This window comes from Pelobates fuscus, chromosome 4, assembly GCF_036172605.1.
Source record: "Pelobates fuscus isolate aPelFus1 chromosome 4, aPelFus1.pri, whole genome shotgun sequence".
NCBI lineage: Eukaryota > Metazoa > Chordata > Amphibia > Anura > Pelobatidae > Pelobates > Pelobates fuscus.
Window position 1 is genome coordinate 214,988,530 of NC_086320.1, and position 14,172 is coordinate 215,002,701.

The 14,172-nt window shown below is 39.5% G+C and overlaps 1 protein-coding gene across 4 annotated transcripts in view; it reads left to right on the top strand.

Moving 5' to 3' along the window:
• Window positions 1-4,017: 4,017 nt before the first annotated feature.
• The window catches only part of C4H18orf21 (chromosome 4 C18orf21 homolog), a 49,531-nt gene continuing 39,376 nt past the window's right edge, over window positions 4,018-14,172 (top strand). The window contains exons 1-3 of one of the 4 annotated variants that reach the window (XM_063450579.1): window positions 4,095-4,172; window positions 6,832-6,963; window positions 9,677-9,699. Coding sequence is in view for 2 of the 4 variants with exons in the window: in XM_063450576.1 (XP_063306646.1) it covers window positions 4,099-4,172; window positions 9,677-9,705 (103 nt within the window). In the remaining 2 variants the exon portion in view is untranslated. Of the gene's footprint in view, window positions 4,173-6,831; window positions 6,964-9,676; window positions 9,706-14,172 lie in introns of all 4 variants that reach the window. The other 3 variants (XM_063450576.1, XM_063450577.1, XM_063450580.1) reach the window with 3 other exon arrangements.

The following is a 14,172-nucleotide window of genomic DNA, read 5'->3' on the forward strand; positions in this document are numbered from 1 at the left end:
TTTACTGATATTGCAAGCATATTTATTTATTAAATATTTTACCATGATGGATACATTGAGATTTCTCTAGTTTTCATACAAACTCTGCTATAAATTATTGTAATGGATTATTATGTTTTTATATGTCTATATATTTAATAAAAAAAATGTAAAAGACAAAACTTTATTGCTTTCTTTAATGGATGAATTGACTGCTCCGATTCACAAAAGCTTACCCTCTGGGACCCTGGATTGAATAGAAGGAAGCAAATAGCTCCCCATAGGGTACTAGGTTGGAGGCTTCCTGTTGCAGTGAAAATCCCTTTCCTTACTCCCTCCCTTCCCCTGTTACACTTTAACCCCTTAAGGACCAAACTTCTGGAATAAAAGGGAATCATGACATGTCATGTGTCCTTAAGGGGTTAAAGGGACTCTCCAGTGCCAGGAAATCAAACTGGTTTCCTGGCACAGCAGGTCCCCTCTCCCTCCCACCTACCATCCCAAGTTGCTGAAGGGGTTAAAACTCCTTCATTGACTTACCTGTATCCAGCGCCAATGTCCCTCGGCGCTGGGTCAGGCTCAGCCTACGCTCCTCCCCCAACGGCAGCCAGCGGGGAAGACCTATTGTGCATGCGCGGCGGGGGAGACCTAATGCGCACGCGCATTAGACCTCCCCATAGGAAAGCATTGAATATTGCTTTCAATGCTTTCCTACGGGGATTTAGGCAATGCTGGAGGTCCTCACATAGCGTGAGGACGTCCAGCGTTGTTATAACACACTTTTTCGTTTTCTATGAACACGGAAGTGTCCTCTAGTGGCTGTCTAGTAGACAGCCACTAGAGTTGTACTTAAAGGACCACTCTAGTGCCAGGAAAGCATACTCGTTTTCCTGGCACTAGAGTGCCCTGAGGGTGCCCCCACCCGCCCGGCTCTGGAAAGGGGAAAGGGGTTAAATCTTACCTTTTTCCAGCGCTGGGCGGAGAGATCTCCTCCTGCTCTCCTCCTCCGATCCTCCCCGTCGGCTGAATGCGCACGCGCGGCAAGAGCTGCGCGCGCATTCAGCCGGTCACATAGGAAAGCATTCATAATGCTTTCCTATGGACGCTGGCGTGCTCTCACTGTGAAAATCACAGTGAGAAGCACGCAAGCGCCTCTAGCGGCTGTCAATGAGACAGCCACTAGAGGACATAGGGGGAAGGCTTAACCCATTCATAAACATAGCAGTTTCTCTGAAACTGCTATGTTTATGAAAAAATGGGTTAACCCTAGAAGGACCTGGCACCCAGACCACTTCATTAAGCTGAAGTGGTCTGGGTGCCTAGAGTGGTCCTCTAACCCCTTAAGGACACATGACGTGTGTGACACGTCATGATTCCCTTTTATTCCAGAAGTTTGGTCCTTAAGGGGTTAACCCTGCAAGGTAAATATTGAAGTTTATTAAAACTGCAATAATTACACTTGCAGGGTTAAGGATTACCCTCCAATGGGCAGAAGTGGTCTGGGTGCCTGGAGTGTCCCTTTAACCCCTTAACGCCGTTACGGCGTTTTATGCCGTCACGGGTTAAGTGGGCTTTAAAGCCGTTATGACGGCATAGCACGCCGTAACGGCTTGCAGCCCCAGGAGGTAAGATTTACTTACCTCCGCCGCGATCCGCTTCGGGAGGACTGCCTCACAGCCCAGGCAGCCCTCCCACGGCAAATCAGGCCCCCGGGGGCCATGTGATCGCTCTCAAAGAGCGATCACATGGCCCCCTATAGCTGGCTGTGGATATGCCAGCAGGGGGACTGTTTGAAATATCAGACAGTCCCCCTGCTGGTGGGAAGTATAAAAAATAAATAAAAGACAGGTGTAAAAATAAATTAAATATATTTTTATATATATATAATATGTATATATATTATATATATAATATATATACATATTATATATATGTAACGTCATACAAAGTGTATTTTAATATTAATTAATATTAAAATACACTTAGAATGACGTTACATATATAATATGTATATATATTATATATATAATAGATGTACATATATATATTATATATAAATACGTATAATTAAAATAATAAATAAAATAATAAAATAAATAAATAAAATATTGAAACAAAATTTAATATAAATTATATATGCATATGTAATTTCATTCTAACTGTATTTTGTTATTAATATATATAAATCGGTAACAAAATACACTTAGAATGACATTCTATATATATCTATATCTATATAAAATACAAATAACCGCAAATATATATATATAGATAAATACATATAATTACATAAAAGATTACATTAGTATACACGTAGAATTTAAATACCTATAAATGCATATATATTAAAATTCTACATGTATATTTAAATAATCTTTTAACGTAATTATGTGATTTGATTAATTAAAATTTGATTGACATGCCTGACAACACAGGGAGAAAGTGCAGAGAATTTAATTTGCAAGCACTATATTTGACCCTGTAACTCTCCAAGACACCATAAAACCTGTACATAGGGGGTACTGTTTTACTTGGGAGACTTCGCTGAACTCAAATATTCGTGTTTCAAACTGGTAAATTGTATTACAACGATGATATTTTAAGTAAAAGTGACGTTTTTTGCATTTTTTACAAGCGAACTGCACTTTTATGGTCTATATTATTGTTGTAATATGTTTTACTGTTTTAAAACACTAATATTTGTGTTTAGTGAAGTCTCCCGAGAATAACAGTACCCCCCATATACAGGTTTTATGGTGTTTTGGAAAGTTAGAGAGTCACATATAAGGCTTGCATTTCATTTTTTTCACATTGAAATTTGCCAGATTGGTTATGTTGCCTTTGAGAGCGTATGGTAACCCAGGAATGAGAATTACCCCCATGATGGCATACCATTTGCAAAAGTAGACAACCCGAGGTATTGCAAGTGGGGTATGTCCAGTCTTTCTTAGTAGCCACTTAGTCACAAACACTGGCCAAATATTCGTTTTTTGCTTTTTTCACACAAAAACAAATATGAACGCTAACTTTGGCCAGTGTTTGTGACTAAGTGGCTACTAAAAAAGACTAAACATACCCCACTTTCAATACCTTGGCTTGTCTACTTTTTCAAATGGTATGCCATTATGGGGGTAATTCTCATTCCTGGGCTACCACACCGTCTCAAAGGTAACATTACCAATCTGGCAAATTTCAATTTGAAAATGTAATGTTCTATATTTGACCCTGTAACGTTCCAAAACAACATAAAACCTGTTAATGGGGGGTACTGTTGTACTCGTGAGACATCGCTGATTACAAATATGTGCATTTTTTTGCAGTAAAACCTAACAGTATTATGACATTCACAGTTAAAATGTCAGACGGAAATGCAAATTTAAAAAAAAATCTTATTTTCTCACATTTTTTTTACTTTTATTCATAATACATTATGTTCCATATATGAATAGTTAATGATAGATTAAAGCCCTGTTTCTCCTGAACAAAATGATATATAATAAGTGTGGGTGCATATAATATGAAAGAGGGGAACTACGGGTGAACAGACATGTAGCGCAAATTCCAGTTTTTGTTTACGTTTTGTTTTGATCAGAACGTGCACTATTGACTCCGTCCTGAAGGGGTTAAGTTTCAAGCGTATGTTTTTGTTTTTTCAAGATATCACTAAAAAAAAATGAAAAACAAATGTCTTGGACACAGAGGCAGAACAAAATGTCCCAAAGTTTATAAAAGTTGACAGTGCTAGTGTGACAATGTGTAAATTGACTGCTGCAATGTCCTGGGAGTCCTGTGTGGCTCCATAGTGTGCTACAATGAGTTATTATGCTCAGTCATGTTTTTATTTTTGCATCATAAATAAATAAAAAAAACTGGGTTATTGACGTTCAGTAGAGTAATGACCAACTTAGGTACTCCATATATTTGAGAATTATTAGCAGCTCCCAAACCTTTACTATGTTTGTTGGCCATGACTGCCAATAGCTATGTAAAGCAAACACTCACATGGACCATGCGCTGTACCAAGTCACGTGACAGAACCAGGAAGCGGATGTAGTGCGGCAAGTCGTCACGTGAAGCGCTATTTCACCGCAATCTAGCGAACTGAAAACCAGGGGGAACATGAATTCCGTATTTTTGCGAAAGGCAGGAATAGCATTGAAAGATACCTGCCCCGGGCTTTCTCGCCATTATCTGTGAGTAAGAGTGCGTGTTATCCCTGTTACTGTACGCGGTGTGGTTCCCGGCATGCACCGGGCGGGCAGTGAGAGGGGTACGTACAGGAATAGTCTGGGTGACCCTCACAGCACTGCTATCAATTTTTACTGCAGTGTCTGCAGCGATAGCGTCTGTTATTTATGGCTCCCACAAACTTGTCACATTCCTACTTCATGGGTTCACGATGGGCAGGGTATTCTGAAAAATCATGCTCCTGCATTCTAGACCGGTAGTAATACTCTAGTATGCTGCTTTTATTTACAGCTATTGTTCTGAATTGAGTCTCTCACAGCTTGGATACTCATCAGCTGAATGTTGTTGTGGAGTAAGGCACACTTCTAGATCACTCCTGGAAAATATGCCTAATGTAGTGCAGCTAAGCAGTATACAAAAGAGGATTATTATTTTTTTCTTTCAAAAGACATGGTGTCATTTACTAAACTGAATTTTAACTTTTAAGTAAAAAATAAATGAACTTGAACAATTCTCTAAGTCAGCTTTGCTTTTAATTCAGCTATTCTGGAACTCACAATTCTTACTTTAAGAAATTGATCTGATATTCTGGTTTATATACTAAAGTGAGAATTGACAGGTATTCTAAAAAAAAATTAAGGCTAAGATTGAACTAAAGAATTCTCCAAGTCAGCTACGCTTCCAGTTTATTAGCTGCCTTAAATTTTGCTATTCACTTTGAATTCCCAACAGTTCTCATGTAAAGTTGCACTATAGGCACCAGGAAAACTTTAGCTTAAAGGGAAACTCCAGTGCCAGGAAAACAATCCATTTTCCTGGCACTGGGTGTACCCTCTCCCTCCCACCCACCAATCCCCGGTTACTGAAGGGGTGAAAACCCCTTCAGTCACTTACCTGAGGCAGCGGCGATGTCCCTCGTCGCTGCCTCCTCCTCCGCGCTGCTCCTCCCTGTGATTCCGTTGGCCGGTGGGCGAGACTGATCCCGCCCACCGGCCGAGGAGACCTAATGATACCGGAGAAACTGACGGAAGCCAAGCACAGAGAGATGGACACAGGTTTCTTCAGGAAGGAAGAGATTCTTTATTCGGTTCACCGATCGGGACTAATGTCACCAAAATACAACAAGTTCTGAGCCCCGGACAATAGTGTAGGCTCCTTATATAAGCATGTAACTCCACCCATAAGTAGCTCCACCCACACATTCTCTTAACCAATCAATCGAATAAGAACTAACTTCCGGTTTGACCGCATGGCTTGCCCAGCACAATGGAGGAGGGGAATACTACATCCGGTATTCTCGCACATGCTCCGTACACTACTGATTGTATCTTTGCCACGTGCAACCAACCGACCGATACACCAGTATATGCACGTACACATGCCACGTGGTAATCTCGGCCTACTAAATTTATTTTTACCGAGATTCCACCACACTAATGCGCATGCGTGGCATGCGCATTAGGTCTCCCCATAGGAAAGTATTGAAAACGAATTTCAATGCTTTCCTATGGTGAAATGAGCGACGCTGTAGGTCTTCACACAGCGTGAGGACGTCCAGCGACGCTCTAGCAAGGAAAGTCCTTGCTATTATCCAGGAAGTGACCTCTAGTGGCTGTCTAGTAGACAGCCACTAGAGGTGGAGTTAACCCTGCAATGTAATTATTGCAGTTTATAAAAAACTGCAATAATTACACTTGCAGGGTTAGGAGTAGTGGGAGTTGGCACCCAGATCACTCCAATGGGCTGAAGTGGTCTGGGTGCCTGGAGTGTCCCTTTAATGATGCGGTTTTGGTATACATATCAATTCACTGCCATTTAGGAGTTAGATCACTTTGTTTATACAGCCCTAGCCACATCTCCCTGCATGTGACTTACACAGTCTTCCTAAACACTTCCTGTAGGGAGACATTTCATTTTTAAACTTCCTTTATTGTACATTCTGTTTAATTTAGAATGTACTATTGCCTGCTCTGTAAATAGCCTTCTAGACCATGCAAGAACCTGAGAGAGAGAGAGGGAGGGAGGAGGCGGTTCGCCTGGAAGCATGGAGGCGAAGGAGCAGAAATCTTTTTGCAGTTCTTGCTTTGCTCCCACGTGTGGCCTGCTGTGATACTGGGAACTAGAATATGATGTCAACCCTGGACCCGCATCACTAAACTGCATGTTAATGAGCAGAGCAAGAATAGCCTGAAGATTATGCAAGCCCCACAGCACCTTAGGGAAAGGATCCCCTGCAGCTCTCCAGTAAATTGGATTCACAAATATAATCACTTTTGAATGTCTGTCAGTGAGTGTGTCCATGGCTGAGATCAATCTTGATGATCTCGAGCCAAAGAATTGTGAGGCTATTGCGCATTTTCTTATAGAGATGCATTGAACCAATGCATCGCTATGGGGAACATTCAGCATTGTAAAATCCTGACTCCTAACTTTTTTAGCTGGCTCTTAGATTCCGAGCACATTTGTTAAGCGCTGTTCTATACATTAAAACTGCTCTGTTATATGGAGTTGTTTTGATGCCTATAGTGTTCCTTTAAGTTAGTAGCCATGAGTGTGTGGAAGGAGAGCAGGGATATGACATTCCTTCAGGTTCTCAACACCTTCAGAAATAATGCACAGTGGCTGCACATCGTGTCTTCAGTCAACAGCACTTTTTTCCCTTAGGATACATTTGTTTTTTTACTATGCTACCTTGAAGAGGGGAAAGCTGCCAGTAAATTGGCAGGTTGTACCATCAAACTTTGGACAGTCTTATAATTGAGCTTCTGCACCCGCTTGTCCAATGGCTACAAGATGGTAGATATGGGGGTTGCAAATGGCCTACCACTCAGGTAACTGAGTCCTTTAATCTACTTGGATTGTGGGTCAGTCAAACAAAATACTCCCAGTATTTTCAGTGGGAGCCAAGCATTTTACATAAATATATGACCCACTTAAAAGAACACCATATTGTTAGAAATAAAAACACGTATTCCTAATGCTATGTATATATGTCTCAATAGACCACCCAAGTGCAGCAATATATAATAAAAATAAAAGTAACTTCCCTTATATTCTAGGATGTAACAAAGGATTCCTCAAATCCTCACAAATAAACACAAAATACAAGATACACCTAGAAAAAAATAAAAGCAGAGAACATACATCGTGAAACACCATTAAGTGGAGTGGTCCCTGCTAAAAGTATTGCAATATTAGTGTATTTCAAGCCCATCAAGGTATCTTTGGAGATCTTGTAGAGAAGTTCCTTATTTCTCAGGCGTACATGCAAAAGAAGAACTGAACATAGTATAGGACTGTTGATGTGATAAAAAAATAAATAAAATTTATTTGAAACACTTACAAGAAGTGAAAAGTAAAAATGCCCATCAGATATCTGTATCCCTCCTTCAAGATGGTAAATGGAAGCAGCAGGTAACAGGAATCACAGGCAATAATACAAATAGCTCTATGCGTTTCGTCTATATAATAGACTTCCTCAGGAGCAATTAAATAAAAACAAATATTACAATCAAGTCAGGTAAATCACAGTGAAAAGTCCCATATGTTCGGTCTTCTTTTAAATGTCCCTCTCGTCGTATTCGGCTTTTCATCAGCCAATCTGGGTGCTTGGTGTCAGCTGTTCTGTATAATCTGCAATCCATGTCCATATAAGGACTAACGCCTAGTGTCCGTGGAACGCATATGCATTCCACCAAACCGGAAGACCGGTCTCCTTTTCATTACGTCATTCCTCGACGGCTGGAACGCACATGCGTTCCACCCGATCAACCCGCAGCAAGGGGGACCGGACAGAAAAGAGAGAGTTGGAAAAAAGAAAGTTGAAAAAACACACTTAGAGTTGATAAAATAATATAATATCCTATATACAACGAAAACATGAATATTAAAGAGGTCAATACATATAACATATTGGTGTATATATAATTCCACCGGCACCATAAGGTAAAAAGGAGTTACAGAATATAAACAATTGTGGTTACACTCATAATCATAAAAGAGAACGATCCTGGAATACACAAATAAATAAAGTACTTATAATAGAAAAAATAGAATACTTATAATAGAAAAATAATAAAAATAAACAGTGTGAGAAAATGTATGTAGAATAAAAGAAAAAGAGAAATAATAATAAGAAAAATAAAATGAAAATAAGAATAGAAAAAAAATATAAAAATAATAAAATAAAGATAATATAAAAATATATAAGGATAAATAATAATGAAAATAAAATAAAAATGAAAATTGAAGATTAAACAAAACAAATTAAATCAAAATCTACATTCAACCCATAAGGTTGAAGAGTTTTTAATTTGTGGATCCAGAATCCCTCTCTTTGTCTCAATCTCATAATGATATCTCCTCCCCTAGCATCAAGGGATACTATAATCACCCATGAAAAGTTGTGAATGTGGAATTGGGGGCACTTGTTACAATGAACTGGAATAGAGTGATTCTTGAAATTCCGTCTAATGTTGTTTTTATGCTCTAAAATAACAAGTTTTAGCCTTTCTCCCTGTTCTCCCCACATATTGTGCACTACACCCACACGTGAGGAGGTACACTACATGTGAGGAAGAGCAGGTGACCCGTCTTTGAATTTGGAAAGTTTCTTTGGTGATGGAACTTGAGACAGAACGTGTATAGGACAGTAGTCCTCTACACGCTTTACATGTTCCACAAGTATAGAATCCTCTACTACCTTCAGATTTATTCTTATTCTTACTTAAAAAATGACTGGGTGCTAAAAAGGAAGATAAATTCTTCCCTTTCCTATATACAATTTGTGGATGTATTGGTAATTGAGGGCCTATAAATTCATTGTGTCTCCAGATGTCCCAATGTTTTCTAAATCTTGAGACACGATTGGGACATCTTGAGACACGATGAATTTATTCATCCCTGGTGGTCCGGTGGTGGTAAGCACTGCAGGGGGAGGGATCTGTGATGCAGCTCCCCTGTCCTCCCGCGCGATGCTGTGTGGAGCGTTGCCATGGTAACGCTCGGCAACGCTCCACACAGCATCGCGCGGGAGGACAGGGGAGCTGCTTCACAGATCCCTCCCCCTGCCTCCCGAACCAGAAGCAGAGTAGGCGCCTGCCGTTTCGGGCAGGCAGGTGCCTACTCTGCATTAATGGCGGACCCATGGCCGCGTGCCAACAGAAAGGGCCCGGCGTGCCACAGGTTCGCCATCACTGGCATAGGTAATACATCTTAACCCCTTAAGGACACATGGCGTGTGTGGCATGTCATGATTCCCTTTTATTCCAGAAGTTTGGTCCTTAAGGGGTTAAGATCGTTGACTGGAACTAAACAAACATGACATGCCTGTTTTATCCCAGTCAGGATCCATTGCAGCAGTATGGAGGTCTTTGGGGTTCTGACGCAGAGGGCAAGAAGCCTTGTCTTGCAGTGTGTGTTTAAAATTGTTACATGTTTGTTTTCTGTATTAATTTGTATTTACTTGTCTGTACTATACTTTTTTTTTATTTTTTTTTTTTACCCCCAGATCTCTCTGCAAGTCAAAATCAAGTACAGGTAAGTCAATATTTTTTTGTATTTTTCCAGAATAAAAAAAAAGGAAATAAGATTATATAAAAAAAAGAAATTGCAAGGCTTCAGATCACCCTCTTGAAAAGAGCGAGTGGAAATTAAGTCTTGGCCACAGAATTTTACATGACTGTAGATTGATACCTTGCCACGTCATGCATGACTGCCGGTAGAGGAAAGCCTAATCTAGAAGCTCCTGACCAGTGTGAATCATAGTTACATGGAGCTGGACTTTGTCTATTAAGTACATTTACGCAATAGCTCACATTTCTGTGATGTGCATCATCACCTCTGGTGTTCTGCATTACTACAGCATGAGTCTTACCAAACCTGTGATTGTCAGTAGACTTGTGTAAAAAACAAAAACAAATTGTGTCCAAGAATTAATCAATATGTATTAATCAAAATAATTTTAATCAACACACAAATGAATCAATTTGTTTGGGAAATAAATTGAAACAATCAATTTTGTTCAGGTGGGATTTAAAATTATATATTAATTAATTTGTTAATGGGAAGAACACATTTTTGCACAAGTCTACTTGTCAGGACTATTAAACCTAGCAAAGATGACAGACTGCCTCATAAAATGCACATAAAAGAAAAAGATGAAACTGGAATGTAGTGACATGTCACTGACCCATTCATCCATGTCATTTACCATGGAGTGAAAGGGCATAAACACACACACTGTAACCCCATACATAGGCCCCTGTATGTACTAAAGGGTTAGTCATGCTCATGGTTATGGTGCCATCCCCTGGCTTTTTGTCAAACTTATTTTGAAGCACGGTGACAAAAACTGTGGGCCCCTCGGGCACCTGCAACATGCTTTTAGCTCAACTACTACTAATACAAAGGTTCCTCTTTGTATTAGCAATAGCATTTTCATCCATATTTTAAAAGAACACTCCAATTAATAAATGAAGAAAAAGACAGCCACTGGTAAGTGTGGAAATTACAGTACTAAATGTAAAAAGTGCCACCTTTTAATTTTATTTATAAAAATATAAAATGTATTGAAATGTTTCTAAATATTAAATCATATGAAAAGCTTATCCACAAATTTTTAGATCAGGACATTAGTTTGCTAGACTATAGGGGCAGCATCTTTGCCACAAAATCACTTACTTTTCAGATGTTTGTGCTTCGACTGTCCCTATAAAGCTATGCATTTACTAATGCGGCTGACAAATTTTAATTACAGGATACTAAAACAAATATCCTAACCTCAAATTACCATATCATATATATTACAACAAGATGCATTGTTGTCCAAGATGCCAAATAAAATCCTATATCCATATTTATACCAGGGCTCAAAATTTACACTAGCCATTTACGAGTAGAAATTCACCCCGATGTGTGTACCAGTCATCTGCAGGGGCCATGTGATCTACACTTTTGCAGTCCACTTTTAGCATATCTGGCGCTCACTAAATTACTATTATGTCCTGGCAGCTGTAATACTGGCTGAATGTCAAGGGAGTTGACATATCGCAGCAGCTATACATGTACATTTAGGTAACACTGCACAATGGATAAAATGGTGTTGATTGATTGAAATTTATTTTTCTGTTTGGAAATTGTCATTGGGTTTTTAAAACTACACTTAATGTGTTGAGAAATCAAGGCAACAATACTAGATCTTTTACTGAAGTTTAAAAACAAACTTACTTGTTTAAAATGTATTCCTCCTTTTTATAAAGGGATAATTACTCCAATTGTAGTGACTTATTAAATGTGGTGAATATTTATATCCATGTTGCAAAGAATTTTATAGGATAAGAAAAAGCCTTATAGTAAATATAGTATAATAAAATGCACCTAGTCTGGAACCCTTGTCTTGTATGGGAGGGTTTTGACATTTGTTTCTTCAATATATCAGCAGAAGCAGCAGAAACGTTGAATGTCAGTGTTTTTTTTTTTGCATTTGTTTGTCCCACTCACAGCATATGAAAAGAGATAAACATAATAGATATTCGGGACCTCAGTTAAGAAAAAGGATAAATGAGTTATTTATTACACGTGAGTTTACAGAGGAAGAGGTTCTATTTCAACTGTCAAAAGTAAAGACAAATAAGTCAATGGGACCTGATGGAATACACCCAAAGCTATTAAAAGAGCTTAGTGGTGTACTAGCAAAACCATTAACAGATTTATTTAACCAATTATTGATAACAGGAGTAGTCCCAGAAGATTGGAAGTTGGCGAATGTTGTGCCCATTCACAAGAAAGGTAATAGGGAGGAGTCGGGCAACTATAGGCCAGTAAGCCTTACTTCAGTAGTGGGGAAAGTGATGGAAACAATGTTAAAGGATAGGATTGTTGAACATCTAAAAACACATGGATTTCAAGATCAGATACAACATGGGTTTACTTCAGGGAGATCATGCCAAACTAATCTTATAAATTTTTTTGATTGGGTAACTAAAATTATAGATCAGGGTGGTGCAGTAGACATTGCTTACCTAGATTTCAGTAAGGCTTTTGACACTGTTGCACATAGAAGGCTTATCAATAAACTGCAATCTTTGAGTTTGGATTCCAATATTGTTGAATGGGTGAGGCAGTGGCTGAGTGACAGGCAACAGAGGGTTGTAGTCAATGGAGTATATTCGAAGCTTGGGCTTGTCACCAGTGGGGTACCTCAGGGATCTGTACTTGGACCCATTCTCTTTAATATTTTTATTAGTGATATTGCAGAAGGTCTTGATGGTAAGGTATGTCTTTTTGCTGATGATAATACGATATGTAACAGGGGTAATGTTCCAGGAGGGATAAGCCAAATGGCTAATGATTTAGGTAAACTAGAAAAATGGTCAGAGTTATGGCAACTGACATTTAATGTGGATAAGTGCAAGATAATGCATCTTGGACGTAAAAACCCAAGGGCAGAGTACAGAATATTTGATAGAGTCCTAACCTCAACATCTGAGGAAAGGGATTTAGGGGTGATTATTTCTGATGACTTAAAGGAACACTATAGTCACCTAAATTACTTTAGCTAAATAAAGCAGTTTTAGTGTATAGATCATTCCCCTGCAATTTCACTGCTCAATTCACTGCCATTTAGGAGTTAAATCACTTGGTTTCTGTTTATGCAGCCCTAGCCACACCTCCCCTGGCTATGATTGACAGAGCCTGCATGAAAAAAATAACTGGTTTCACTTTCAAACATATGTAATTTATCTTAAATAATTGTATCTCAATCTCTAAATTGAACTTTAATCACATACAGGAGGCTCTTGCAGGGTCTAGCAATCTATTAACATAGCAGGGGATAAGAAAATCTTAATTAAACAGAACTTGCAATAAAGAAAGCCTAAATAGGGATCTCTTTACAGGAAGTGTTTATGTAAGGCTGTGCAAGTCACATGCAGGGAGGTGTGACTAGGGTTCATAAACAAAGGGATTTAACTCCTAAATGGCAGAGGATTGAGCAGTGAGGCTGCAGGGGCATGTTCTATACACCAAAACTGCTTTATTAAGCTAACGTTGTTCAGGTGACTATAGTGTCCCTTTAAAGGTAGGCAGACAATGTAACAGAGCAGCAGGAAATGCTAGCAGAATGCTTGGTTGTACAGGGAGAGGTATTAGCAGTAGAAAGAGGGAAGTGCTCATGCCATTGTACAGAACACTGGTGAGACCTCACTTGGAGTATTGTACGCAGTACTGGAGACCATATCTTCAGAAGGATATTGATACCTTAGAGAGAGTTCAGAGAAGGGCTACTAAACTGGTTCATGGATTGCAGGATAAAACTTACCAGGAAAGGTTAAAGGATCTTAACATGTATAGCTTGGAGGAAAGACGAGACAGGGGGGATATGATAGAAACATTTAAATACATAAAGGGAATCAACACAGTAAAGGAGGAGACTATATTTAAAAGAAGGAAAAACTACCACAACAAGAGGACATAGTCTTAAGTTAGAGGGGCAAAGGTTTAAAAATAATACCAGGAAGTATTACTTTACTGAGAAGGTAGTGGATGCATAGAATAGCCTTCCAGCTGAAGTGGTAGATGTTAACACAGTAAAGGAGTTTAAGCATGCGTGGGATAGGCATAAGGCTATCCTAACTATAAGATAAGGCCAGGGACTAATGAAAGTATTTAGAAAATTGAGTTGATGGGCTGAATGGTTCGTATCTGCCGTCTCATTCTACGTTTCAATGTTTCTAGGACAGAAAGCTCTGTGGCTTGCGCAGGGCCGCCATCAGGGGGTGACAACCATGACGGTTGTCACGGGCCGGCGGTCCTGGGGGGCCCGGACTGCACATGGAATCCTCTGCATGCCCGGGCCCCCAGCCCTTCAATCTGCATATATACATAGCGAGTACCGCTATGTATATATGCCTCTGCTGGCTTCCAAGCAGGGCCCAGGATATACTTACCTTCCCTCCAGCACTCTCGCGAGCCACAGCAGTAAAGCGTTGCTGCGGGTTGTCATGA